This window comes from Protopterus annectens, chromosome 12.part0, assembly GCF_019279795.1.
Source record: "Protopterus annectens isolate FY-2018-M chromosome 12.part0, PAN1.0, whole genome shotgun sequence".
Classification (NCBI taxonomy): Eukaryota; Metazoa; Chordata; order Ceratodontiformes; family Protopteridae; genus Protopterus; species Protopterus annectens.
The window spans coordinates 1,171,312,571-1,171,339,877 of record NC_056746.1 but is presented as its reverse complement, the minus strand read 5'-3'; the positions used below and the strand labels follow the sequence as shown (position 1 = coordinate 1,171,339,877).

General features: G+C 44.1%; 1 protein-coding gene across 2 annotated transcripts in view; it reads right to left on the bottom strand.

Moving 5' to 3' along the window:
- TTI1 (TELO2 interacting protein 1) overlaps nt 1-27,307 on the bottom strand; it is a 532,791-nt gene that overhangs the window by 209,650 nt on the left and 295,834 nt on the right. For both annotated transcript variants that reach the window (XM_044090198.1, XM_044090197.1), the window contains exon 6: nt 24,652-24,856. In XM_044090198.1, the coding sequence (XP_043946133.1) occupies nt 24,652-24,856 (205 nt within the window). The remainder of the gene's footprint in view (nt 1-24,651; nt 24,857-27,307) is intronic.

The following is a 27,307-nucleotide window of genomic DNA, read 5'->3' as shown; positions in this document are numbered from 1 at the left end:
TTGGATGATTTTATGAGGGATTGTAGTTTCTTGCTGATACTGATCAGGGATGTCTTCCCTTCTTGGGATTTTAATCTTTTCTGTACTAGTTTCCTCCTTCTACTGTATAGCTTGTTTATGGCAGGAGTCCACCAGACTGGTTTCCTTTTCTTGGAGGAGTGAGTTTTGGTTTTGCTTGTGCTTGGGATGGCATAATCCATGCATTCTTGTAGGTTCCCGTAGAATGCATTAGTAAAGGATTTTGCAGCTTGGACAGTGTTATTCTTAAACATGGGGGCTTTGAAACTTTCCACCTTGGTCTTAAGTAACAAAGTTTGCTTTTGAAAAGTATTTCACAGTGGTTTTCTTGTCCGGGGGGGTGGGGGGGGGGGCAGAATATGGATATCAAAAGTGATTTGTTTATGGTCAGATCTAACCAGCGAGGGGTTGACCTCCAGTGTGCAACACCAACCGCTCATGTAGGTGATGACCAGGTCCAATATGTTGTCACCTCTGGTGGGAGTGTTGACCAGTTGAACCAGGGTGTTTGAGTTTACAAATTCTAGGAAATGTTGGGCAAGGGAGTTAGTACTTCAGTAGTTCTCCCAGTTCATGTTTGGGTAATTGAAATCACCCAATATCAGGGTGTTTGGTAAGACCTTTAGGTTTCCCAGTGTTTCCAGAAATGCAGAAGGGGGTTCTGGGACATGGTGGGTGATCTGTAGAAAGCTACAATTTGAATTGCAGTTTTGCCCACTGTTAGTTGCATGTGGACGATCTCTGATGCATCGTACTATGCCACTAACCTGGAGGTGTGGGTATCCTTGATGAATATGGATACGCCCCCACCCTTTTCTATTTTGGTTTGGGTTTTGTGGACAAAATGTATGGTATGAGTTGTAGCCTGGTAGTGCTGGGGTGCTCTCTGGAGCCTTAAACCAGGTTTCTGTTACTACACATATATTGATTTTCTCCATACCGAGGAGTGCCTCAAGTGCATGCATTCTGAGGTTCAGACTTCTGGCATTGCGTAACACTACCCTCAGTTTTTTGTTACTTGTGCTATTTACGGCGGTGGGTTTGTCTTTTGAGCCTTGCCTAAAACAGGCACTATGGGGGTGGCAAGAGCCTTGGCCAATATTCGAAAGCCTAAGGGTGACAGGTGCAAGCCGTCTCTAGCGAAGCAGCGTGGCTTGTCGAGCATAGCATCCGAGGCGGACAGACACTGGATCTCCTTTGAATGACACCAGAAACTTATCCAATTGTTGAAATCGAGAATGTTTTCTTTATACCGTGGTGGTATTCTTGGTGAGGGCAGGATGCTACTCAGGGTCAGGGTCATACCGGCCTGGGTTACATGATCAAAGAGCTCTTCCATGTCTCTTTTCATGTAGTCCAGAGAGGTACGGCTCAGGTCATTCACACCAACATGGACAATGACAAAGTCATATTTGTACTTGTTCTGGAGTGACCTGAGTGCTTGTGTGTTATGTGGCGGATCCTGGCACCAGACAGGTAGCTAACAGTAACCTTCTCCTTATTCAGCCTAGTGAGTGGGACGTCGGTGTGCCTGACTATAGAGTCACCTATTACTAGTACGTTGGGTACGTTATTTTGCCTTAAGGGTTGTGATTGCATGGCACACTGGTTTTGTGAAGTTTGTGTTTCATGGTTTGTGTTGGGGGGGGGGTGGAGGTTGCTTGGATGTTTGCTTTGGAGGTCTCTGTTGGTTTTGCAGATTTTTATTTACAGCCTCCGAGTATGTTTTCATGCATTTATGTGTGTTTTTTTCCAGTGCTGCTTTAATGGGTTTATGTGAGACTGATGGTGTGATGCAAGTATTTCCCTTCTCCTCTTGACTGTCTGATCTAGTCTTGGGTTCAGAGAGTTTAGCCTCCAGTTTGGCTGTATAATTGCATTTCTCTCATGTATTAGTGTTTGGTGGTAGGAGGAGGGGGTTGTTTGTGTACATGAGGCAGTTGTAACATTGCCTCAAAAAGTGCCCAGATTCATCAGTTGGACTGGCGAGTACACCTGAAAAGTACAGTTTTGTACCTACCATAAATGCAGATGTTCGAGTGCTAATACAGCTGCAGTCATAACAGATGGGTTCTCCTGCCGTCAGGCAGGTCCTCGGTCGGCCGAATTCCAAAGTCTAGGTCCGGCGTCGGTTGTTGTCGCTTCTTCCCTGACGTCAGTGCGACAGGGGTATAAAAGAACCAGCCGACGCCATTTTCTTCAGTTTTTCTTGCCCCAGATGTCAGGTGCCCCCAGAAAGAAGGCAATACATAAAATTATGTAATAATGCAATGCAATATAATCAAAGACCAGTAGTTGCAAGCAAATACACCATAAAAGAAGACCCTTAGAGGGGAAGGAGGGAGGGAAACCTGGACTGCAGCTGTATTAGCACTCGAACATCTACATTTATGGTAGGTACAAAACTGTACTATGTTCATCGTGCATACAGCTGCAGTCATAACAGATGGGTAGAATCCCAAAGCTAAGAAAGGGGTGGTAGGCACTAGGTGGAGCTAGGAGGAGCCAAAATGCCCTGCAAGACTGCAGTGGCAAAGCCTGCTCTAGATTTGGAGTGTAATGGTAGGTTGTAATGCTTAGAGAAGGTATGCACAGAACTCCAAGTGGCTGCTTCTAAAATATCCTTGGTAGGAACTCCTCTGAGGAAGGCTGCAGAGGTGGCTGTGGCCCTGGTAGAATGAGTTCTAATGCTTGTAGGTACAGTTTTGCCATGAAAGGAATAGCAAAAGCGTATGCAGTGGGCTATCCATTTTGAGATTGTCTGTCTGGATATTGACTTTCCTTGAACTCCTACTGCATAGGCCACAAAAAGCTGTTCTGATTTTCTGAAAGGTTTTGTTCTGTCCAAATAGTAACGCAGTTGTCTGTGGATGTCCAAGGAATGCAGTAATCTCTCCCCTTTGTTTTGAGGATTAGGATAAAAAGTAGGTAAATGTATGGCCTGATTTAAAGCTACCCTGGATACCACTTTAGGCATAAAGGACGGGTTGGTACGTAATGAAACTCTGTCCTGATGGAAGATGATAAAAGGCTGGACAGCCATAAGAGCCTGTAGTTCTGAAACTCTACGAGCTGAAGTGATAGCCAGAAGGAAAGCTGTTTTCCAGGACAAAAAGGAGGCAAAGTCAGTTTTTCCAGAATGAAATTAAGATCCCAAGCAGGTATTGGTTGTTTTCTTGGAGGTCTTAAATTCTTAGCCCCTCTGAGGAACTGTCTTAATAGAGGGTGAGAGAATAAAGGCGGATCAATGTTGTATTCTGCAGAAATGGCTGAGGCATGGATTTTGATGGAGGAGAACGAAAGTCCACTGCTTAGCAGTTCAGCCAAATATTGTAGTATTTGAGGTAAATTCAGTTTTCCAGGGCACTGGCCCTTTTTCTCATTCCAAACACAAAAACGTTTCCATTTTGCAGAGTAAGCTTTTCTAGTTGATGGCCTTCTGGCCTCCAAAATGACATCCTACACCTCCTTGGAGAGCAGGGCCTGCTGCGATGCTAAGGAATCTTCCATGCAGCTAGATTGAGTGTTTTCAGCTGACTGTGAAGAATTTTGAAGCTGTGCAGAGTCAGAAGAAAAGGCATTAGAGGCAGGGTCCATGGTGGGGAATGCGTCAGGCTCCTCAGGAGTGGGTACCAGTGTTGCCTTGGCCAGTCCGGAGCAATGAGGATCATCTTTGGTCTGTCTGCTCTGGTCTTCAATAGGACTTTGGGCAGCAGAGGAGGAGGTGGGAAGGCATAAACTGTCACTGATGTCCAACTGTAAGAGAGAGCGTCCACTCTCCAGGCCTTTGGATGGAAGATCCTTGAGCAGAATTTTTTCAATTGATGGTTTTTGTGGGAGGCAAAGAGATCTATGTCTGGCCTTCCCCATTCTTGGATTATTTCTGTAAAAACTTTTGGATGCAACTTCCATTCGTGTGGATCATATTCCTGCTTAGGTTGTCTGCCAGCGTGTTTTCCTTGCCTGGCAAGTACTGTGCTTGTAGTTCCATTTGTAAGTCCATGGCCATGTTCCAAAGTGACATGGCCAGTCTGCATAGGGGATAAGAATGTGTTCCTCCCTGCTTGTTTATGTACCACATAACTGTGGAGTTGTCTGTTCTTATCAATAGCTGGCCTGGTTGTAGAAGGTCCTTGAAAGCTGTTATAGCATTTATCACTGTTAGCATTTCTTTTTGATTGATGTGAAGGTGCTTTTCTTTTTGGGTCCATTTGCCCTGAATGCACCGGTCTGTCATGTGCGCCCCCCAGGCGTAGTCCGAGGCGTCTGTTGTGATGACTTGATTTGCTTGAGGCTTGCTGAATGGAAGACCTGTGTTTGTTTGGCATGCTTGAGCCCACCACAGAAATTCCTTTTGCAGACATGGAATTAGTGGTATTATTGTTTCCAAACTGTGGCTGTGTTGAGACCATATGTTTTTAGGTACCAATGTAGTTTTCTCATATGCAGCTTTGCACATGGGATTAGTAAGATGCAAGATGCCATGAATCCCAGAGCCTGCAGGATTTTCCTTGCAGTCAGCCTGGTGCAATTTGCCAGTGTTCTGAAATACTGAATTAGTTGCCCCTGCTTCCCTGGCGTGAGGTAGGCCATCTGGGTGTTTGTGTTCAAATTGGCACCCAGGAAAATTATATTCCGAGAGGGCATTAGTCTTGATTTCTCTTTGTTGACTGTGTATCCTAGAGAATTTAATAACATTATTACATAAGCCAGATGTTTCAGAAGAATGTGCTTGCTGTCCGCTTGGACCAGGCAGTCGTCCAAATAAGGGTATATTTGTATCCCTTGAAGTCTGCAGTAGGCAATTACTGATGCCAGGCATTTCGTGAATACTCTGGGTGCAGTAGATAAACCAAAGGGCAATGCAGAGAATTGATAATGGGTTGAACCTGCAAGAAATCTGAGGTATCTTCTGCAATTTTGTCTGATTGGGACATGCAGGTATGCCTCCTTGAGGTCCAATGTTACCAGCCAAGACTCCTTGCCCAGCATGGGAAGAAGTTGCTGTAGAGTGAGCATCTTGAATTTTGGTACGAGTAGGAATGTGTTTAGGAAGGAAAGATCCAAAATAGGTCTCCAATCTTTTCCCTTCCTTGGCACCAGAAATAGCCTGGAATAAAAACTTTGACCTTGTTCGTGTGTAGGTACCTCTTTAATAGCTTTCATGTTTATAAGATCTGAAATTTGCTTTTGTGCCTCTGCCCTTTGATTGTGTGGCAGGTTTGGCATGCCTTTCATTTTTGGAAGGGTATGAAAATGGAATTTGTAGCCTCTGTTTATAATGTTCAGGATCCATTTGTCCTTTGTGACAATATGCCAATTTTTTGAGAATAGTGCCAGCTTTCCTCCTAAGGGGGCTGCCATTTGAGACCTGGTTGGCATGCGAAGGGGAAAGTCATTGGTTTTGCTTTCTGAAAGATTGCGAGTTGTCCTCACCACCTCTTTGTGTAGGGGCTTGCCATTGTCTGCCTCTGTACGAGCCTTGTGTTTGTCCTCTGCCCCTCGGGCGCCTGTATCTGCCTCTTTGGGGTCTGTGTGGCAGGAAAGGACCAGTTTTGGAAGGCCAATTTCTACTAAAACGTGGGGGTTGAACCTGCAGAAATGCTTTCACAGTTTGCATTGATTTAGCCTTTTCCTCCATTTTCCGTAATACTTCCTCAGCATTTGCCCCAAATAGTACATCCTTTTGAAGAGCGGCGTCTAGTAATTTAGCTTTGACATGATCAGGCAAGGCTTGTTCCTTGAGCCAGGCATGCCTACGTATGACTGAGCCTGTAACAGCAGCTCTACATGAGGCCTCTAGAGCATCAAAACCACACTGTAAGGTATGTTTACCCACTTGTTCTGCACTATGCATCAAATCCTGCAACTCCTTCATGTCTGGTTGTTCAGGTTGTGAAATTTTACTTTTCAATTGAGATAACAGAAACTGTAGGTATTTTAGCATATGAAACTGACAGTTTAAGGCCCTCATGGATAAGGTAGCAGAGGTATATACCTTTTTCCCCCACCTTTCTATGGATCTGGAATCTCTCACGGAAGGCAATGGGTTTTTGGCAATGGAGGCCTTAACTCCCTTGGGCCCCTGTGAGATGGTTTCTAGGTCAGCAGCATGGCTTTTGTATAGAAATTGGTGCGAGTCAGGAACCCTGTAGTACCGTCAGGCTTAACTGGAGCTGGAGGAAGAGAGTCTGGGTTAAGGCAGGCCTCCGAGTAAACATCATCTAGGATGTCCAGGACAGGAGGTATAGCCAGAGGCCTGTGCTGGGGTAACAAAATAAATTCCCTGAGCCTTTTCTTAGAATCTGAATAATCCTGGCCTTCCCAGTGGAAGTGTTCCCTTAAGGTATGCAGAGTTTCACCAAATGAGTAATCCTCAGGGGGGGATACAGAAGGAATAGATTCCGCTGCATCAGAGTCTTCAAAAGGGGAGTAAGACTGTTCCTGATAATCAGAGTGCTCTGAAATAATGGAGCCCTGATCAGAGGAGGGGGAATCTTCCTCCACTCTGGGTCTTTTGTCCGGAGGTGGCTGAGAACCTCTGATTAGAGTAATTAAATCCTCAGCCATTTTAAGCATCTGTTTCTTAGGCACTGGGCCTGGAGATGGGGCCTGTGTAGCTGGTCTCTTAGGGTGCATGGTAGCTTTAGACTTGGTGAAAGCCTCGATGGAGAAAGAAGAGGAAGGTCTGAAGACATCTTGAGAGGAGGTGGACCTGTCCACATTCTGTGTTTCAACGCCAAGCGTGGCTTCGGTATCTGTAGTCAGGGTGTGGGCTGAGGAGCCTGCGACCTCGGGTACAGGAGACACCGCCAAAGATGTGTCGTCGGTAATCAGGGGCTGCGTAGGTGCCTCGCTGAGAACTGGACCACGTGTAGTCTGCTTTGGCGTGGTGTCGGTAGAGGCCGTGGACCTCGAGTGTTGGTCCTTGTCTTTGCGTTTTTTTAGACAAAACCGGAGTCGGAGTATCCGACGACATAGTATAGTTAAATGCTTTCCCAAAATAATGCTGGGCGAACTCCGCCTGACACTTAATAGTGCATTTGTTGAATGTAGCACAAAAGCGGCTGACCAAGACGTTGTGGTCTGGGCCTAAACAAGGTATACAGAGGGAATGGAAATCCTTATGCGGTATTTGCTTCCCCACAAGAAATACAATTATTAACTTTGTCTGACATCGGTCTGAGGCAAGAAAAAGTTTCTCCAACGGGGTACTTAGCTTTTAAGAAGACTTCGGTTCCAAATTTTTCATAATCTCAGGAGCTGGCCGACCGGCACTTGCGAACTGCTTCTGCTTCGGGCACCGCGCAGCAAGAAAGACTGAAGAAAATGGCGTCAGCTGGTTCTTTTATACCCCTGTCGCACTGACGTCAGGGAAGAAGCGACGACAACTGACGCCGGACCTAGACTTTGGAATTCGGCCGACCGAGGACCCGCCTGACGGCAGGAGAACCCATCTGTTATGACTGCAGCTGTATGCACGATGAACACCTGCCCTTTGGACATGCCTGGATAGGTACAGTGAACTGTTTTATTGGATGGCTGGTAAGGTCGAATAGAGAGCCTTGTCCTTCTGTACAGTACAGGAGGGTCTAGTGCTAGGGTTTATAAGTGCTTGCTATAAGTTTTGAGTAAGTGCCAGGCTGAGAAATGAATGGCTTGAGTGCTTAAGTTGAAAGTTTGTCTAGTTCCAAGGGAAAAATTGAAGGAGACTTTGTGGAGCTGGGAATAGTTTTACCGTAGCTAACCGGCGCTGCCCGGCATGCAAAACCCTAGCAGGGAAATGTAAGAGATAGAAATTGGCCCAAAATGGCCAATAAACTACTAATTTCTGGGCTGAAACCACTCCTCCAGGGACAGATAGGTTGCTCAAAGCTCCCCTCTCTCACAGGTGAACAGAGAACTTCCTTCTATCCAAGTAAGGTATGGGCAAACACAGAGATTTGTAACACAGCCCTGAATTCAGCACTAACCTGGAAACTGGACTATACTAGCTTAGAAAGGCGGGAAACAAGTATATATATATATATATATATATATATATATATATATATATATATATATATATATATATATATATATATATATATATACATATATATACATACATATATACATACATATATACATACATATATACATACATATATACATACACACACACACACACACACACACACACACACACACACACACACACACACACACACATATATATATGTACATATATAACTTTTTTTTGTTTTTGTTTTTAGAAAATAAAGCAGATACACTCAAAAAAACACTTTAAATGCACAGAAAAGGATACTTATTGTTATATATCGCAGATCAGAGTTGTAGTCAATGCCCCTAGTAATAAAGTAGGAAGAAGCACAAATACACTAAAAGAAGATGAATAAAGTGCAATTTATTTATACATACATATATATATACATATATATATATATATATATATATATATATATATATATATATATATATATATATCTATATAAAACAATAGAAAACAAGCACACTGATAAACAAGTTACCCAATTAACCAGAAATAAAGCTCAAAACTGAGCCCTGTTCCAGCAGTCTTCAATCAGACAAGTTCTAACTGCACACCCCTGCTTACTAGGGTGCAGGGGAACCTTCTCCAAAAAAGATGGCCTGGATCAGTGCTCAACTTATACAAACAAAGCTAGATACAGCAGGCCTGAATCTGGTCTATACTACAGCAACAAGCCGCACCAATTTCAGAAAGAAACAGTTCAAATAAGAAGGCACAATAAGCCTGTGACCAGATATTCCCAGCTCAGAAGGTCAGAATCCAGCCTCTCCTCCCACAAGAGTGCAGACCACAAACCTTCTTAATGTAGAATAATTGGCCTGAAGCCTAAATGCTTTATCCAGAACTAATACACTTTTAGAATAGCAAACACTGGGCCTTCAATCAGCAATTCCCAGCTTAGAAGGATGCAAGCTATCTGTCCTGCCACAACAGTGCAGACCACAAACCTTAATGTAAAACAGCCTGTATGAAGCCCATGTGCTTAAACCAAAAGACTTAGAATAACAGTTACAATTTAATCAGGCTACTAATAAGCAGTAATAAATGCAGCAGAATAAAACTGAGTACTTCTAAGAAAAGCAAAATAAAGTAGGAGGAAAGACAAATACAGTAAAAGCAAATGAATAAAGTGCAATTACTTATTGAGCCTTCTCAAATCTACTCTCTGTATTAAGTAGAGTGAACACTAGACTCCGAATATGATCTCACTGTACTTGGTTATGTGAGCAAATGAGATGGACCCAGGAGGAGTGTTCTAATACAAACTTAAAGGAGGGGCGGGCAATTCCAGAGCCAGCAACACGAATACCAACACAAGAACAGGGAGGGATGGTGGGGAACTAACTGCAGAGAGAGACACAGCACACTGTTCAGAAACACACAATTAGGAAATAGAAAAAATGAAAATACAATACTTTTAAAACTGCAAGTTTGTTCTAAACAGAATACTAAAATGCACTACTGCAAGTTTCACTTAGCTTCAGCTTCTAATGCAGATGTTTGTAGCAAAGCAAGTCTCTCATGAGTTGAGCATAAAATTAATTAGATAATTAGAACACTATACGAGGGATGGGAGGCAAAAATCAGGGTGGTAGGGTTCCTCTCTGATAAGTTGTATCTGAACAGAGGAGCCAGGCAGGGGTGTCCTCTTTCTCCTTTGTTATTTGCATTATATTTAGAACCACTAGCAAAGAAAATAAGGGACTCGAAAATTCAAATATAACTAGTATGGTATTCAAGTTGCAGATGATGATATTTTGCACCTGATGGAACTAGAAAGGGATATCCATGGGTTTGTGGAACATCGAGACACAGTTTCAGTTTTTTTCAGGACATAAAATAAAATTAATGAAGATAAAATAAAGGCTATAGCTATAAATTATGTATCCACACATGAACTGGTTTCAGCAATACCCACATGTATGGGGGGACTTATCAAGTATTTAAAAGTATGGATTAAAACGGATTTTGTTATGGCAGCTAAGGATATGTGGGAAGAGACTAAAAAATGACTACAAAAACTGAGAAACTGGAAGCTGTTGCCTATGGATAAGGATAAAAAGATACTAGTAGTAAAAATGTTTTTTAGGCCCATTACTTACACAAGTCAGGCATATGTTTATCAAACAGAGGGGAAGCTGTTGATAGCAATAAAGAGTTGATGGACTTTATTTGGTAGGGGAAGAGGGCAACAGTCAAGTGGGATAAGTTGATCCTCCCAATAGAACAAGGAGGTTTAGGATTACCTGATTTTAAGGGATATTTGAGAATTACACAATTAAGGCTCTTACACCTAACAGAAGCAGAAAGCTACAATTCAAAGTGGAAAGAGATGATTATGAAGTGTGTGTGTGTGTGTGTGGGGGATAATTCAAGAAATAAGGAAAGAATGGGATTTTGGATGCTGATCCTTAGGACAGCAAAAACAGTCATACAAGATATATTAATTCAGAAAGTATACTAAGAATGAAGCCAACACAGGAATGGAGAAGGGAGACTGACAATATGAGGGTGACCTAATGGTTAAGGTGTTTGCCTTGCAAACACAAGGTGCAGGGTTTGAGTCTCACAAGGGATAATTGGCTAGGCTTACAATGGCTCACAAGGGCACTTAGCCTAGTACTAACCTATGAACCTTAATATGGAGGACTACAATTATTGGTACAGAGAAGACACAAGAGGGGGCTGGAATTTACTGGAGGAAGCTGGAAGAAGAACCAAGGTATTGGGAATAAACAATTAGAGAGGGAAAGGTAATATAACGGGAAGATGCCAAGAAGACATCTGGATTGCAGGGTAGTGACTGTCTTCCCTATTAGGGATTGATATCAAAATACTGGCAAAAAGAAAGGGATAAGGGAATCCTAAATGAAATGCCTGCACTGGTTTAGTTTTTAATAGAATCTAGAACAGATGCTGCTGTTAAAAAAAAGATAATTAGTAGGGCATATAAAATACAGCATAACTATAGGAATCAATCAAGAGAGATGACAAAAGATAGATATGCAATTCACAAAGAAACAAACAATGGGAGGACACGTAGGATTCCCAAATATGCAATAAAATTAAAAATATTTAGGATTTTTTGCCCTCCTCTTTCTGGTGATCAGGAAAAGTCTGGAATAAAACTATTTTCCCCACTGGTAAGAGGGGACTAGCTCTATGACCCTTTGAGAAAGAAGTGCTGAAATGACCCGAAGCAAAAGATGGAGCTGATCTTTGGGAGGTTGAGGAATTCTGGATGGAATGAGAGGGATTTCCCACTGCAGCCTGTATGCCTGCTCTCAAATACATAGCACCTAAGTCTCTGATGTTTTTGTTTGCTAAGCTGGAAGGCAAAGGGAAATGTTCCCTGTAATTTTGACAGAAAAGTTGAGGCGGGAGGGAGGCAGATATGAAGCTAGGATACTCCTACATTTTTGCTTTGTAAGAAGGATCCTTAACACTAATCCCAATTCTTTTTTAGAGCCACACTGCCATTTTGTTTTGAACTGTTTGTACAATTTTTGCTAGTCTGACAGAGGGTTTTTGAAAAAGAATTGTCCTGGGTTAGAATATACTTGATCTATATTTAGGGATGGGTGATGAGTAGTTTGTTTAACCCCTTGCATTAGCTTGCCTCCCTCTTCTATTTTTTTCTGAACCTCAGTGGAGGAACTGCCAAATAGAATGTCTTTCTCCAGAGGGAGATTTAACAGTTATACTTTTAGATCTTTTGCAGCCTTATCCAGGCATTTCTTTTCATGACTGTCTGCAGCTATATTCTAGTATAGTGTATTTAGTAACTCGAGATGCAGAAATGGCAATTACCAAAAGGCTATAATTAATGTCAGTGTTAGAAGGTCATCCAAAGATTGTTGCATACTGGGAAAAATAGTCTACAACTACTTAGACATAGGAGTTTGGCAATTTATAGTCCTACTGGACAAAGTACAAGAAATGTAAACTTTTTTTGTCAAATCCATTAAAGGCTCTGCTATCCTTGTCATTATAAACAGGGTTAGTAGACAAAAATGTTTTTGTACTTCTCTCTGACTCTAAGGAAATAATGGCAGATTCTGCATAAGGGCACTTATAAAGATACTTGTGAAATCTGGTACTCCATAGAACATATCAAGTGTCTTCGTAGCCTGGGGTTAGGAATTTGGTAAAGATGCATCAGAAAAAGCATCCTCCAAGGCATCTAAAACTTGAGGGATGGGCACATGGCCACGGATTTTGAGAATCCATACTGATGAGTCTGTAATACCTTTTTTGAGGACTATTTGAACAAATCCTTTTTTGAAATAGTATCCCTGCAGGAAACTTCCCCATTTGGGGTGTCAGAAGAAATGGTAATCTAAGACTCTGACTCAGTTAACAGGAGTGGAAAAGGAAGAAGCTGGAAATACGGTTAGAAGGGCTATAAAAGCTTTAAATAATCTTTGGTTCTCCCTTCCCTGCAGACTCTGCCAGAAGAATCGTCTGTTGGGATGTGCAAGAACCCCCGACCATAGTGTCCTCTGAAGGGGCACAGTTGAGGGCGCCAGAGAAAGTCTGAAGGGGCACAGTAGAGGGCGCCAGAGAAAGATGGGCAGTCCAAGGGCTGCATAAGCATCAATGGAGTTGCTGGTCACAAACTATACAAGGCCTCTCTTGACAACTTCTTTTTCTTGGCCTGAACTGGGGAATCAGTCGACACAATCACTCAAAAGTGTCTGTTGTGGAGTAAAATAAAGACAAAAAGAAGACATGACCTAATGTGTTAAGTCACCTAGCCACAAAAACGCAGCTAGATTGAGCATCCTTACACGACATATGGTGCCCACCACTGCACTTTCCCTTTCTGACAGGCATAAGAGTTTATAAAAATCTTATGATAAAAAGGAAGGGTTCCCAAAGGGGGCAATTATCTGCATGGAGTCTAAGTAAATGAAGCTTAAAGCTGATACTGCAAGATGCAAAGTTGATAAAAGAATGTATGAATGTACACATGGCAAGAAAGTTCAGACTTTTGGTGCATCAGCATGTCCCTTCTTATACTAGCATGTACTCTTGTGCTACAGCAGGATGTATGGCATATGAGGAAAGAGGTTGAGGCATTTGAAGACTGGCTGGATGAACCGTATCCTTGTCAGGATACATCCCATATTATAATGGCTACTGCAAAAGTGATCGAATAAAGAACATTACACATTCAGAACATTTTGGGGAAAGATTTCCTAGTCGGCAGGCACAGAGGCAATGAAATACAACTGATAATTATACTCTGATTGTACACCACAAATCTGTGTACAGCAGCCACAAGCCACTGGGGTTTCTTGTTCAGGTAAAAAAAAAAAAAAAAAAAAAATGACAACAGCAAAGAATGACACGGCTCTGCTAACCCTAGAATGACCATTTATCACAAAGGGTTTATCCTTTATCTTCTTACCTTAACCCCCCCCAAAAGAAAACCTAGTACCAGATGACATTCTTTTTATGACCCCCCCCCCCAAATGAAAAGGCAAATATAATGAAGTACGTTAACAAAAAAGAAGTTATGTACTCACCATAACGTTCCATCTGTGTTGCCCATTTTCATTCTTCTACAACCTATGGGTTTGGATCTAAACCTCTGATCCAACTCTGCCGCTTCTATAGATTAAGATTAGACTCTCGAGCTCCTCCCTTATCCATAATGCCCCTGTCCTCTAGATTACTTCAGATCGAGTTTGCTGCAGCTGTATATGCATAATACATACATGTTTATACAGAAAATTATCATAAGATAGGAAGATAAACTCCGGAGCTCAAAAGGAACAGTGGTTCCTGAAACACCTCTGTAAGTCTTCCCAAAAGGGGGATGGAGGGGGGAAAGGCTGAGGAAGACCGAAACCTTGCAGTCAATTCGAGGCCTGTCAAATCTGGGTGAGTATGTCCTGAAGGGTGAGAAAGGAGGTCTTGACTTGGGTGCAGAGTCCAGGGCAGGACGCTTCAGGCGAGACCAAAGAAAGGGGAACCAAACCTGTCGAAGCCACAAGGGATCATCACTTTACTAAACTCTGTGCTTTCTGGAGAAATCTGGGGATAAGAGTAAAGGAGACTGGAGGGCTAAACATGGACAAGAGAGTCTCTCGTTGACTGCCTTTGAGCAGGGATCAGGGCAAAGAAGCTGCTGCATTTCTTGTTGGAAAGGGATGCAAAAAGACCGCAACAAGGCTGACCCCATTTGAAGAAGCCCAAGTTTGCCACAGACTGATTTATTGATCTCTTGTAAGGCGTCTGAAGGGTTCTGCTGAGCCTGTCTGCTAGGATGTTGGATTTCCCCAGAATGAGCATTGCTACTAGAAAGCGGATGGAAGACATCACCCATTGCCAAACTCTCACTGCTCCTTAAAGGGAATAAGATCTGGATCCCACCTTGTTTGTTCATGTACTAAACTATGGAAATGTCTGTTTGAATTGCAATCCCTACAGGAAGAAAACGCCATAGGGCTTGCAAGGCTAGGAGTACCGCTGTCATCTCATGAACATTTATATGCAGATTGGTCTCCTGTGTTGACCCCATGCCTTGAACAATTCATCCCGAGTAATGCCACCCTCCCCCCCCAACTGGGGATACATCTGTGGTCAACGTGGTGATGGGTGGGAGGAAGAATAAACAGATGTCCATCTATATCCCTCAAGTGGAGCCACCACAACGGGGAGTCTTTGCACACCTGAGATAGCTTGATGGGATGATTCAAAGGGTAGCTGTCTACGGACCACTGAACTGCTAGAGTCCACTGAAGAATCCTCATGTGTAGGCGAGCTGTAGAACCCAATGTTATAGTGGCAGCCATCGAACTTAATGCTTTAATAACTAATTTGGCTAAGATTTGTCTGATATGTAATCTCAAGGACAGAATTCTGTTTGAAGGTAAGAGGGCTAGGCAGTCGAGTGTGTCTAGATGCACCCCTATAAAATCTATCACTTGAACTGGTTGTAGTTGAGACTTTTTGGGATATACTGCGATTCCCAAAATATTCACTAGGTGAAGCTGATAATCCCTGGCTTGGAAAAACAGATGCCTGGTTAATGCAGTCAGGAGCCAGTTATCCAGGTAAGGAAACACTCTGAATCCAAGCAATCGCAGGTGACCTGCTACTACTGCCATGCATTTGGTGAACATCCTGGCGGCTGTGGAGAGACCAAACAGCAGAGCTCTGAATTGATAAAGACCATCTCCCAGCCAGAAGAGGAGAAATCTTTGACAGCACCTGTTCATTCTGATGCGACAGTACACATCTTAAAGATCTACTCAGCATATCCAGTAGTCCTTTTGAAGGAGAGGTAGAACAGACGGATACCATGACCATCCGGAATTTTGAATTCTTTACAGACTTGTTTAGGAAGGATAGATCCAGGATTGGTCTCCGGTACCCCATCTTTTTTGGCACTAAAAAGAACCTGGAGTAGATTCTGGACCCTGTTTGGTCTGGTGGGACCTTCTGGATGACTTTTGTTTAGCAGCTTTGTGATTTCTTGTGCTGCTGACTCCTGCTGATTGGGTGGAACATCGGGGAGATTTTTCTCTGGAATGGTATTTTTATAAAAGGGAATGTAATATCCTCTGGATATGATCCTCTGCACCCAACGATCATTTGTAATGGTGAGCCAGGCATTCAGGGGTAAGGATAAGTGCCGCCCAACTGACTCCAGACAAAGGACAGTCTGGCAACTGCTCAGGGGCACTGAAAAGATCTGTCCCAGAAGGAATAGAGACCCTTAGTTTTACGGATCTCCTCTACCATGTGCACAGCATTTACCAATACAGTTATTTTCCTTCGGTCTCTAGGGGAAAACTCTCCCTGTGAATCCTGGAAAGGCCCTTGTGACTTGCTGAACCACAATTTTTTACCTCCACAATGGTTCCTGAAAAACAGTCTTTGTGGGATAGAGAACGCTTTTCCAATGGCAAACAAGGTTTTCCCATATTTTTCACATCGGGAGAGAGAGAGAATCTTTCACAGTTGGTTCAAACAGTGATAATCCATCAAAAGGAGCACTGATGAACAATGCCTTGAAAGGTTCCGCAAAGTCACATCCAAGTACGTCTTCTTATGACAATGCCTGAACTGGTGGCCCTTGAGAAGCCCTCAGCAATGTGTGAGACTAACCTCATGGACACATTCAAGATTTGTAGGGTGGCCACTCTTCAGGAAAAGGTTTTCTGGTCCTTTTGAGACATGGACCCTGAGGCAGTGTTGGAGATTTCCTTTAGTAAATCCATCCGCAAACTGATAATGTGAACCAAGTAACTCAGTGATTGCAGTGCGAAGGTCGCTGACGTGTACACCTGCTTCCTGAACATGTCCAAAGCCCTAAAACTCCCTGTTAGGGGGATGGACAGCGGAGCTCTGTTCAGCTAGCTCCTCCTTTGTGGCTGCCGCAACAACCATGGCATCTACAGGGATACCTTTTGTCCAGTGTTGCTTATTTGAAGGGGGATTGAGGATTTTTTAAACCCTTTGGTATGGGCTCCACTGTGTCTGGCTCCTTCATGCCCTGCGGGAAACCAGGTCTATAAGGTCATCCGCAGGAGGGGTCACTGAAGATGCAGATGGGCCATCCCAAAGCTTCCAGGAACACGTACTCCTCTGAGGAAGGGCTTCGGGTAGAAAAACCTGTTTGATGTAGGATTTCAAGGATGTCTCAAAAGGAGATAGCAGCAGGTGGAGATCTTGGGGACCCTTCCCCTTCATCAAAGTGTGTATCTTAGTTTCCTGACAAGAATCTAGGAGCCTCCTTTTCAACAGTCTCTTTCGAGGGACTTCCTCAATGGGATGTTCTGGGGAGATGTTAGAAGACAGGGGGAGCTCCACAGGGAGAGATATTTGGAAGCTCTTAGGGTCTGGCTGTCCCTGAGATGGAGGACAAGCAGGCTCAGGTGCAGACGTCAGAAGAGGAGTAGGATCTGAAGGAGGTAGAGTTGAAGTAATTCTTGGCTGGGAGAACACCCTCTCCATCATTTCGAATACAGAAGGACCTGGAGATGGCCTTGGCAGACCCTCCGTAGCCGTAGCTCTCAAAGCAGACAACCCCGGATCCCCATGGATCTCATCTCACACCCCGAAGGAAGAGTCAGAGCAGAGCTATCCAGCGCCAAGGTTCCAAGGGAAAGCAACGGCTCTGAATACATTAAAGCAGAGGACACTCCCCTGGATCTGAAGCCGATGCTTTGGATCATAGATCCACCATGCAACAAACAAAGTTGGAGTCGACTGGATCACAGAAGTCACCACAGCCGAAGATGGAAGGGCCATCAGATCCGATGCATCAGTTCTGGAAGCCTCCGGATCCAAGGGCTCCGAAGCAGGTCGTCTGTTCGGAGAAGGAGTTGTCAATGGTATAAAGATGGGATGGTGGCTCATGGATCCAGGGGGGGGGGGGCAGCGCAGGCAAACCCCCCATCTGTATCTATGCCCAGAGAAATCTCATCAACCTGTCCATCTCTGCTTCAAAAAGACTCCGGGATAATCTAGCAGAGGATGAAGTGGAGTGAGATCTGAAAGGTTTCTGAGGTGTTCCCTGAAGAAAGGAAGACCTTAAAGTTGGAGAAATGACTTCCAAGAGGAAATAAAAGTTTGATGTTGAGGAGGAGTCAATAAAAAGAAGTTATGTACCTACCATAACGTTCCATGTTAGTTGTCCTCTTCTCACCTTCTTTCTTGCTGGTTGGGTCCGGAGCCGATCCTCGGCTCAGACTCGGCCATCTTCAAAAGCTCGAGAGCTGCATACTGGCTCAAGGCCACCGCATATCCCATGATGACTGGCGCTAGATACCCAGATCTCGTTTGGGAAGACTAACTGCAGACATAATAAAGGAAAGGATCATATCCTGAAAAATATAAAACCTCCAGACAGGCTACTAGACAGAAAGGAATAGCCAGAGAAGACTCAGCCAGCGAACAAAAAACTATAATGAACTCTTCTTGGTCTACAAGGATAAGGGGATGGAGGGTGGGACGCAAGAAAGAAGGCAAGAAGACAACTAACATGGAACATTATGGTAGGTACATAACTTCTTTATGTTAAGTTGTCCATCTCGCCTTCATTCGTGCTGGTTGGGGCAGCGTCCCTAGCACCTAAAAACCTGGGAGGCTCATCGGAACAAACTCTTCAGAACAGTGGAACCAAAATCAGCTCTGTTCCTGGAAACCAAATCCAACTTATAATGCGAAATGAAAGTATGTGGGTTGGCCCACGTAGCCACAGCACAAATAGATTCCATGGGCAACCTAGCCTGAAAGGCCACAGAAGTGGCTAAAGCTCTGGTGGAGTGACCTTTTGGTTTAACAGGCAATTCTTTATTCCTCAGTTGATAGACAAATGTGATGATAGAAGTCAACCACCTGGACAAGGTTACTTTTGAGATTGGAAGACCTTGTTTACCCTCAGCATAAGAAAGGAAAAGTTGATCTGATTTTCTGATGTCCTTAGTTCTATGTAAATAAAAGCGTAGTTGCCTGTGAACATCTAACTGATGCAATTTATATTCCGCCCCGTTGGAGTGGTTGGGAAAAAACACAGGGAGGTCTATGGACTGATCCAAGTTATTTTCTGAAGAGACCTTAGGAAGAAAGGAAGGATTCGTCCTGAGAGCAACCCTATCACTGTGGAACACTAGGTACGGAGGACGGGAAGAAAGAGCCTGCAGTTCCGAAACTCTTCTGGCTGAAGTAATGGCTACCAGAAAGAGAGTTTTCCATAACAAAAACTTCAGGGAACAAGAAGCTGCAGGTTCGAAGAGAGGCAATATTAGAGAAGCTAAAATCAAATTTAGATCCCACTGAGGTGGGGGATCTCTCACTGGAGGCCTGAGCAGAGAGGTACCTTTGAGAAAGGCTTTACACAGCTTGTGCGACATGATATTATTTCCTGACAGGCCAATGTGAAAACTTGAAATTGCAGTTAACTGAACTCTAATTGTAGTGGAAGCGGACCCAGAATGAAGAGTTCTGCAAGAAAATCCAAAATGTAGTGTACAGGGGCTGAAAAGGGGTCTATACTCAGTCTCTGCCCAGGAAGAAAAACGTTTCCACTTACTAGCGTAAATTTTTCTAGTGGTAGACTTGTGCGATGATAAAATAATTTCCTGCACAGACTGGGAGATATCTGGAAGCCTGGCTAAGGTTGGAAGTGGAGCAACCAAGCAGCGAGCTGGAGAGATTGCAGGGACTGGTGCAGCCCTCCCGACTTGATGGATCAGGTGGTCTGGAACTGGGTCCAGAGTCCAAGGCTGCTCTAGAAGATGATGCAGGAATGGGAACCATATTTGTCGAGGCCAGTAAGGAGCAATGAGGATCATTTTGCAGTCCAAAACGGTAGCTTTCTGTATCAGTTTTGCAATAAGGGGAAACGGAGGGAATGCATAAAGAAGTCCCTGAGGCCAATCATGGACTAGAGCATCTCTGGGGGAATGTCCGGGAAGTGGGAGGAGAGAGAAGAATTTGTTGCATTTGCTGTTGAAGAGGGTGGCAAAAAGGTCGCAGCAAGGCTGGCCCCATTTGCGGAATATCTGGTCTGCAACTACTTGATTCAGAGACCACTCGTGAGGCATGAGAATTGCTCTGTTCAGTCTGTCTGCTATGACACTGGACTTCCCAGGGATGTGCATTGCGATCAGAAACCGTTGGGAAGAGATCGCCCACTGCAAGAGTCTGAGTGCTTCTCAACATAGGGGGTAGGACTTGGTTCCGCCCTGCTTGTTGATGTACCACACTACTGTCATATTGTCCGTTTGAATTGCAATGGTCCCAGTAGGAAGAGAGTCTTGTAGAGCTTGCAGCGCTAGAAGCACGGCCCTCATCTCCAAGATGTTTATACGCAGGTGGTACTCGTGAGGTTGCCAGGTGCCTTGTACTGTCCTGCCCTGATAATGCCCCCCCCCCACCCGATCAGGGAAGCATCCGTGGTAACCGTAGCAACTGGAGGGGGAAGTACAAATGGTCTGCCTAGGGGTACTGATGTGGAGACCATCCACCATGCAAGGTGCTTTTTGCATGCTTCTGTGATCATAATCATGTGAGACATGGGAAGCTGCTGGAACGACCATTGGGTGAAATAGCAGCCACTGGAGGATCCTCATGTGAAAACGAGCTAGAGGAACAAGTAAGATAGATGCTGCCATGAGATCTAGAGTTTGAAGGACAAACCTGGCTTGAAATTCCCTTGCATGCTAATAAGACCTGTATATGTTGACGAATCACTAATACCCTGTCTGGTGGAAGGCTCGCTGACATGTCTTTTGTAATTAAATTTGCGCCTATAAAGGTGATAGACTGACAGGGCGACAATGCAGACTTTTTGAAATTTATTGAGATACCTTGTCTGGAGCAAGTGTTGATAGTGAAGTCTGGCTCGCAGAAAGTGATGCTTGGTGGTAGCAGTAAGGAGCCAGTGGCCTAGATATGGAAACACCTGGAATCCTTGCCATCTCAGGTGAGCGTTAACTACTGCCATGCATTTGGTGAACACTATGGGGGCTGTGGTGAGACCAAAGGGCAGAGCTCTGAACTGGTAATGGCTGGCTCCCAGCCGGAAGTGGAGGAATCTTCTGGAGCGTCTGTCCATTTTGACGTGGTAGTACGCATCCTGAAGATCTATAGAGCACATCCAATTGTCCTGACCCAGAAAGGGCATAATGGACTGTAGCGTGACCATCCGAAACTTGGTTCTTTGTACAGACCTGTTCAGTCTGCTGAGATCCAGAATGCGTCTCCGGTCTCCTGTATTTTTTGGTACCAAAAAGAACCTTGAGTAAATTCCGGATCCTTGCTGGTCTGCTGGGACTTGCTGGACGGCTCTTTCTTAGTAGTTCTGAAATTTCTTGTACTGCTTGGTCCCTTAGATTGGGTGGAACATCTGGAAGGGACTTGTATGACTTTACGGGAGTGCGAATGAAGGGTATTCTGTAGCCTCCGGATATAACTGACCGTACTCATTTGTCTCGAGTTATATGTCTTGCCACGCTCTTGGGTACAGTGATAATCTTCCCCCGAATTCCTCCGGAGGTGAGCAGTCGGGCAACCCTTCAGGGATGGTGGGTGGGCTTCTCAGAGAAGGATTCCCTGCTGCCCTGGTTTTGCAGACCCCCTCTGCCACGAGGGCGGCGTCTGTTATTGTTCCCTCCTCTGCCACTGGATGTCACCACGTATGTCCGGCAAGGCTCCCTGAGATTTCTGGAACCACATCTTTCCGCTCTTCTGACCTTTGGGATACGGTCTGGAAGGAGTGGAAAAACAGACTCCCACGGCAGAGAGAGTCTTGCCTTCCTGTTCACACCTGGAAAAGGGTGTCCTTCATCTGTGATCCAACGTTGGTGAAAGACGCTCTGAAAGGTTCCGCAAAGTTACATAGCCGCATCCAAGCGTGTCTCCTTAGAGCAACACCTGTGCCTGCGGCTCTACTCGCACCATCGGCTGCATAAGAAATGAGCCTCATGGAGGAGTTCACCACTGAATTAAAAGTCTCGCCAGCTGGGAGGCTGCCTTAGCCCGGGCCCACTCAGCTGATGGATCTTGGAGGGTATATCCGAGCTCCTTAAGGAGATCCCTTTGAAGGCGGGTAAAGTGGCACAAGTAATTCAGAAACCTCATAGAAAAAGTCGCTGAAGAGAACATCCGCTTCCCGTATCTGTCCATCGACCTGGACTCCTTGTTAGGGGGATGGACAGATGAAGTTTCAGCCAACTCCTTCTTCGTGGCCGCCGCTACCACCATGGCATCAACAGGGATACCTTTTATCCTGTGGTGCCGTTATGAATTTAGCAGGTCTTCTGGGGGCTGGTTCCACTGTGTCTGGAGCCGACCACGCCTTCCGAGCCACCACGGACATGAGTGGGTCGAAAGACGGAGACACCCAGGAGGTGGAAGGTCGGGAACCAAACGCGTCCAGGAATACAGACTCATCCTCGAAGGGGCTTAGGGTAGTCCAGTTCCCCCTCTGCCTAAGCATCTCAAGGATGTCTGAAAAGGAGACATCTTCAGAGGGGGGATCTCTGGGACCCTTCTGAATCCTCCAAGTTGGTATCTGATGTGACAGACTCAGGGGAGTCAACATGCTTCCTCTTGCATTTCATCTTACAAGGTGGCTCCTCTGAATGATCAGGGCAGGCCTTGGAAGAGGAAGATACACCCAAGGGGGTGCCCTGGAGCGTTGGTTCTCCACGCTTGGGGTCTGGAGGAGGGACAGAGGCAGACGCAGGCACCATAGTGGGAGGAGCCAGTGGGATGATCGTGAGCTGACTCAGGAGCCAGCATGCTCCTCATGACCTTGAAGGCGTCCCTGCTCAGATGCCGAGAAGGCTCCGGTTCCGAAGAGACCGGAATCCCTCTCCGCACCAAGGGGGACGGCTCCGAAGCCGATGTAGGAACAGAGCTCACCTGCGCCGAAGCTCCGAGAGGGAGAACGGGGTCAGACAAGGGTCTGATGCCACTCGCCCCCCTCGGAGCCGATGAGGGAGTCTTGGCACCCAGATCCTTCCATGGACGGTACCAAAGAAGTGATCGGAGCGGACGACGGAACCGAAGCAGAAGGTATCAGTGCCGACGGTTCCACGACTCGAATCCCAATGAACTCCGGCTCCGAGCTCAAGGAAGGAGTTGGAGGAGGAATAACAGCAGATATGGATGGAGCAGACACCTGATGAGGGGGGCTGGACAACATTTTTGCTAGGGCCTGCGATTTTAACAGCCTACTGACCACTCTCTCCACGTCATGATTGGATAGTCTTGAGGACCAAGAAGAGTGGGATCGATGACTGTGCTCCGATTGGAGCAGAGAAGACCTCGGAGCCGAGCATATAGACTCCAGGGAGGGAGACCTAGAACTCTTTAGACTCCCAGTCGGCTCCGAAGGGGGAGTCGGAACAGACTGGGAGGCAGGTAAATCGGTTCCGGCCAGAACCGAGGCTGAAGAAACAGCTTCACCCATCGACAGCTCCGAACTGGGAGCCGAAGATTTTGGTGGTTTAGAGACCTTCACGGGCTGAGTCTTTGCCAGTGAATCCTGCTTGAGTAATTCACTTAGGATTACGCTCCTGCAGGACTCTTGGGTTGAAGGCATGGCAAACCGAACAAGGGTCCTGCAGGTGCACTGCGGCGAGACAATAGACAAGAAGTGTGACCATCTGTCAGAGACATCTTCTGACAGCATGAATCACACTTCTTGAACCTGGACACCTTGGTATCCTTGGACATACTTAAAAAAGGGATACCACACACAATACACCGCTATTACAACTTAAGTATAGTAACTATAAAAAAGCACACACACACACAAAGTTACCACACCCAAAAACAGTGAAGGATACATAAACTGCTACTTCAGAAAAGAGAAGGGGGGAGGGGGAAACTAACTAAAACGAGTTTTCTGAAGGGATGGGGAAGTTTGAAAAAGAAAACTACAAGTATCTCTATCTAAAGATTAACTAGTCTAAACAATCTACACTAATGAGCTATCAATATTGATCAAAAACGATTAAATAATGAAAATATACGACCTGAGCCAGTAGACAACCTCACAGAAGCGGCAAACGAGATCTGGGTATCTAGCGCCAGGCATCATGGGATATGGGGTGGCCTCGAGCCAGTATGCAGCTCTCGAGCTTTTGAAGATGATCGAATCGGAGCCGAGGATCAGCTCCAAACCCAACCAACAAGAATGAAGGCTAGATAGACAACTTAACATAAACCATTTCAGATCTGACAATTTCAAGGTCTTGGCTGGTGGCTAAGTTGTAGCCCTTTTTGGAGACTGGCAGGAGGGTGTCTTCTGTGCTCTCTGGGCTCCTTTTGCTTTTTAGTGGGGGTTTCAGCTCCTGGTTCCTTAGAAGATCTAGATGTAGAGGCAGTAGTTTGAGGGAGAAGGCCTTTCAAAATTAGTTTGTTGTGACAGACACTAATAGTTCAGGCACTGAAACCCACACAGATGTTGGCATTTACATCTAAGTGACTGGGATCCAGAGAATACACGCACTCCCTGTGGGCATCAGACTGTGGAATCTTGTGCCCACAGGAAGTGCATTTTTTTGAATCCAGTTGGCTTATCAGACTTCTCACTCACAACACTCTACAAGAGAAATTACAGATAATATTTATTATTTTTTTTAAAGAACAGTAAAAGGGGAAAAAAAATTTAAAACTACCAACAATGGTAGGAAAGAGCTATACCAGCCAGTATATACATTTTTAGAAGACGGAGAAACCCAAAAATAAAAACAAAAGTTAAGAGGATAACGTGTGACAGAAATGTACCAAAACCAAAAAAATTTTAAGTTTAAACTGTAAATTCATTCACGACCCACAAGGAGCTGCAAGAGAAGGAAATCCCAACTTGCTTGAAGTGCTGCAAATGAGATCGTAGGTAATCTGGAGGACAGGGGCATTACTGGTACAGGAGGATCTCAAGAGTCAGATTCTAAGGTACAGAAGCAGTTGAGTCAGATCGAAAGTTCGGATCCAAACCCACAGGTTGAAGAATGAATGAAAATTACATCAGAATAAGAAATTCGCAATGGAATCCTTTTCAGCTAAAATTAAACTGTTAGAAACTACTGACTTTTCTGGAGACTTACCTAGATCCAGTTTTTCACAGAGAGTACCTAGACCTTGCAGTACAGTTAACTGAAGCTTGTACGCCAATGTGTGAGTATAAAGTGGTCCTGCTTTGATGCTCACTGAAGCATGAGACTGTAACATGTTGCTAAGTTTAGGAAGGACATCTTTGGTTACTCGGCTTCTCAGGAAATTCCCACACTTCTCACCCAAGATGCACAAAGTCTACAACAGAAAAAGGCTTAAATGAAGCAACAATCTGTGAATCCTGCCATATAAAACAGGTTACTTAACATGGAGGATGAATCAAACAACTTCTACGATATAATGGTTTACAAAAATCTGGAATTTTTTGATAACCTGTATTAATATGAAAAAAGGACTAGCAACTTGGAAAATTACACAGTAACAGTTAAATGCAATGTTATTTACAAAATCAGTGACGCAAGATATCAGAAGACCTTGTTGGAGATTACTGAAAGGGTGCAACTGTATAGCACAACATAACGCAAAATTAAAAATAGTTCACATTTCCTGCTTCCCAGTGGTGTGACTATTTCCATCCATTACAAAATCTTTACTACTGCTTAGCTTTTCTATATATGGCATAGAACAGGCAATCTCCCACTACAGGTTTCCTTTGGATAGCAGACTGCACTACTACACCATGCTTTGTGCAAATTGTCTAATTCTGCACAAATGCCTTGCATTTTACTTCTTTTGATACATTTTTGCACACTGAATACTTGGTTTTATCAATCAAAAAGGATGTTTATTGCTTACTTGGTCTCTTCTTGACAGATCAATAGTGTGACTGGAACTGCCTGGGCTACAAAAAGAAATAATGTAAATTAAGATTCTATGCAGACCATCTCAAAAGCCCCGTCTCTGTACTCCTACAGACTGCTGTGCAGCAATCTATGCCTAGCTTACAGGGCAACCTCTGATCTCACACTTACGGAGTTATTGCACATCTGCAAAACAGCATCAAAAATACAGCTTTAAGGACCTAAACCTTGTCTGTGACACAAACAGGACATGCTGGAGAGACAGGTATGGATCTCAGAATGTACCCCCTCTGGAATAGGCTTCCCATCCATGTGAAGCAAAGCTCATCCATAATGCTACTCAAATATAACATGAATTAATGAATGAGAAATCACAAACTTACCCCCCTGTTTGGCATCCATGTGATGTGTACAGCCTATATTGTAACCATAAAATTCCTTGGCATAGTAACAAGTCAGTAAAATTTTGGTAAATCTAGAGTAAGCTTGGCTAGGCTTAAAATGGCTGTTGTGCCAATAGCCTAGTAACCACTGTGAAGGAAAATATAAAACAGGAAAGTTGAAAAATGTATTGCAAAATGATTCGTGCACGTTGGAAAGAAGAGGAAGTTGTACGTTGCCAATGTGCATGACTAAAAGTTTAACCATGTCGGCAGAATCTTTTAAGCAGTAAACAAACAAGCATGCCCAGGAATATGTGAACCAAAGCAAAAAATAAATGTATCTGCTTTATTATTGCTGACAATAGCTTAAAAAGCAAATTCCATTATGTATCTGAAGTAGTATCAAAATCTATGCTTGATCAGTAATTTTCCTTTCCTCTCATGAGAAAATTAAACTTGTAGCAATCATAATTCTATTTTTAAGGAAAGTGATTACTAGGGTTCCTGTAGATGATGTTAACTATATGCAAGTAATATAGTGAAACATAATAATGTCTTAATGAATAGAAGTATCGACTTGCATCAACTCTGATTGGTTGATGACAGTGGTCTGTTTGCTAAATGTTATTAATTCGGTTTTGTAATTCTATAAACTGATCTGAGTTTATTAGTTCGGGGAGACACACCTATAACTGTTGGGTCTTCATACACGTGTGTTATAATAAATTCTGAAACTCTTATCAAGACTGTTTATTTTTAAATTTCCTTACCACCACCTATAAACCTATACGTATGATCACAAATCCTTGTATATTGTTAATTAAAAACAAATAATGATGGCATATAGTACAAAAATGAAATCACTGGCTGAAAAAGCAATCACTGGCATATTAATTTTAAACTACGTATTTTTAAAGCTTTTCTCTGGAAAAAGCTCAGTTACAAAACTGATCACTACTACCAGCCCACCTTTACCACTATTACGCTTTAATACATCAAGTGTTACTTTTTGTAGTGCTGTTAATCTGTTACCAGAGTAAATCAACTAGATAAGCACTTTGTTACAAGGACAACCTGAGAGCACAGTTCTGATTTAGCAATTTACTCAGTTTCAGAGTACGCAGGTAGAGATACAGAGTTAAATAAAGGGTCATGGGATGAAGTTCACTGCCGCTTTACCGTACTCTGCTATAACCAGGTATTACCGCACAAACATCTGCAGAAAACTGTCAATTCTGAAAACAGCAACATTAAAAACACTGACAAAACTCAAAGAAAGCTAGACGTGTAATTGGAAGTTATGTACTCACCATAACATTCCATCTGAGTAGGTGTCTTCATTTGTCTGCAACCTGTGGGTCTTGGATCTGATATCGGATCCGAGCCGGCAATTATTTATACAGCTATGGATCCGAGCTCCTAGCTCCTCCCCTCACTCATAATCCCCTGCCAACCCCAATTGACCTCAGATCAAGTTTGCCCTCTTATATACCTGAAAAGGTATC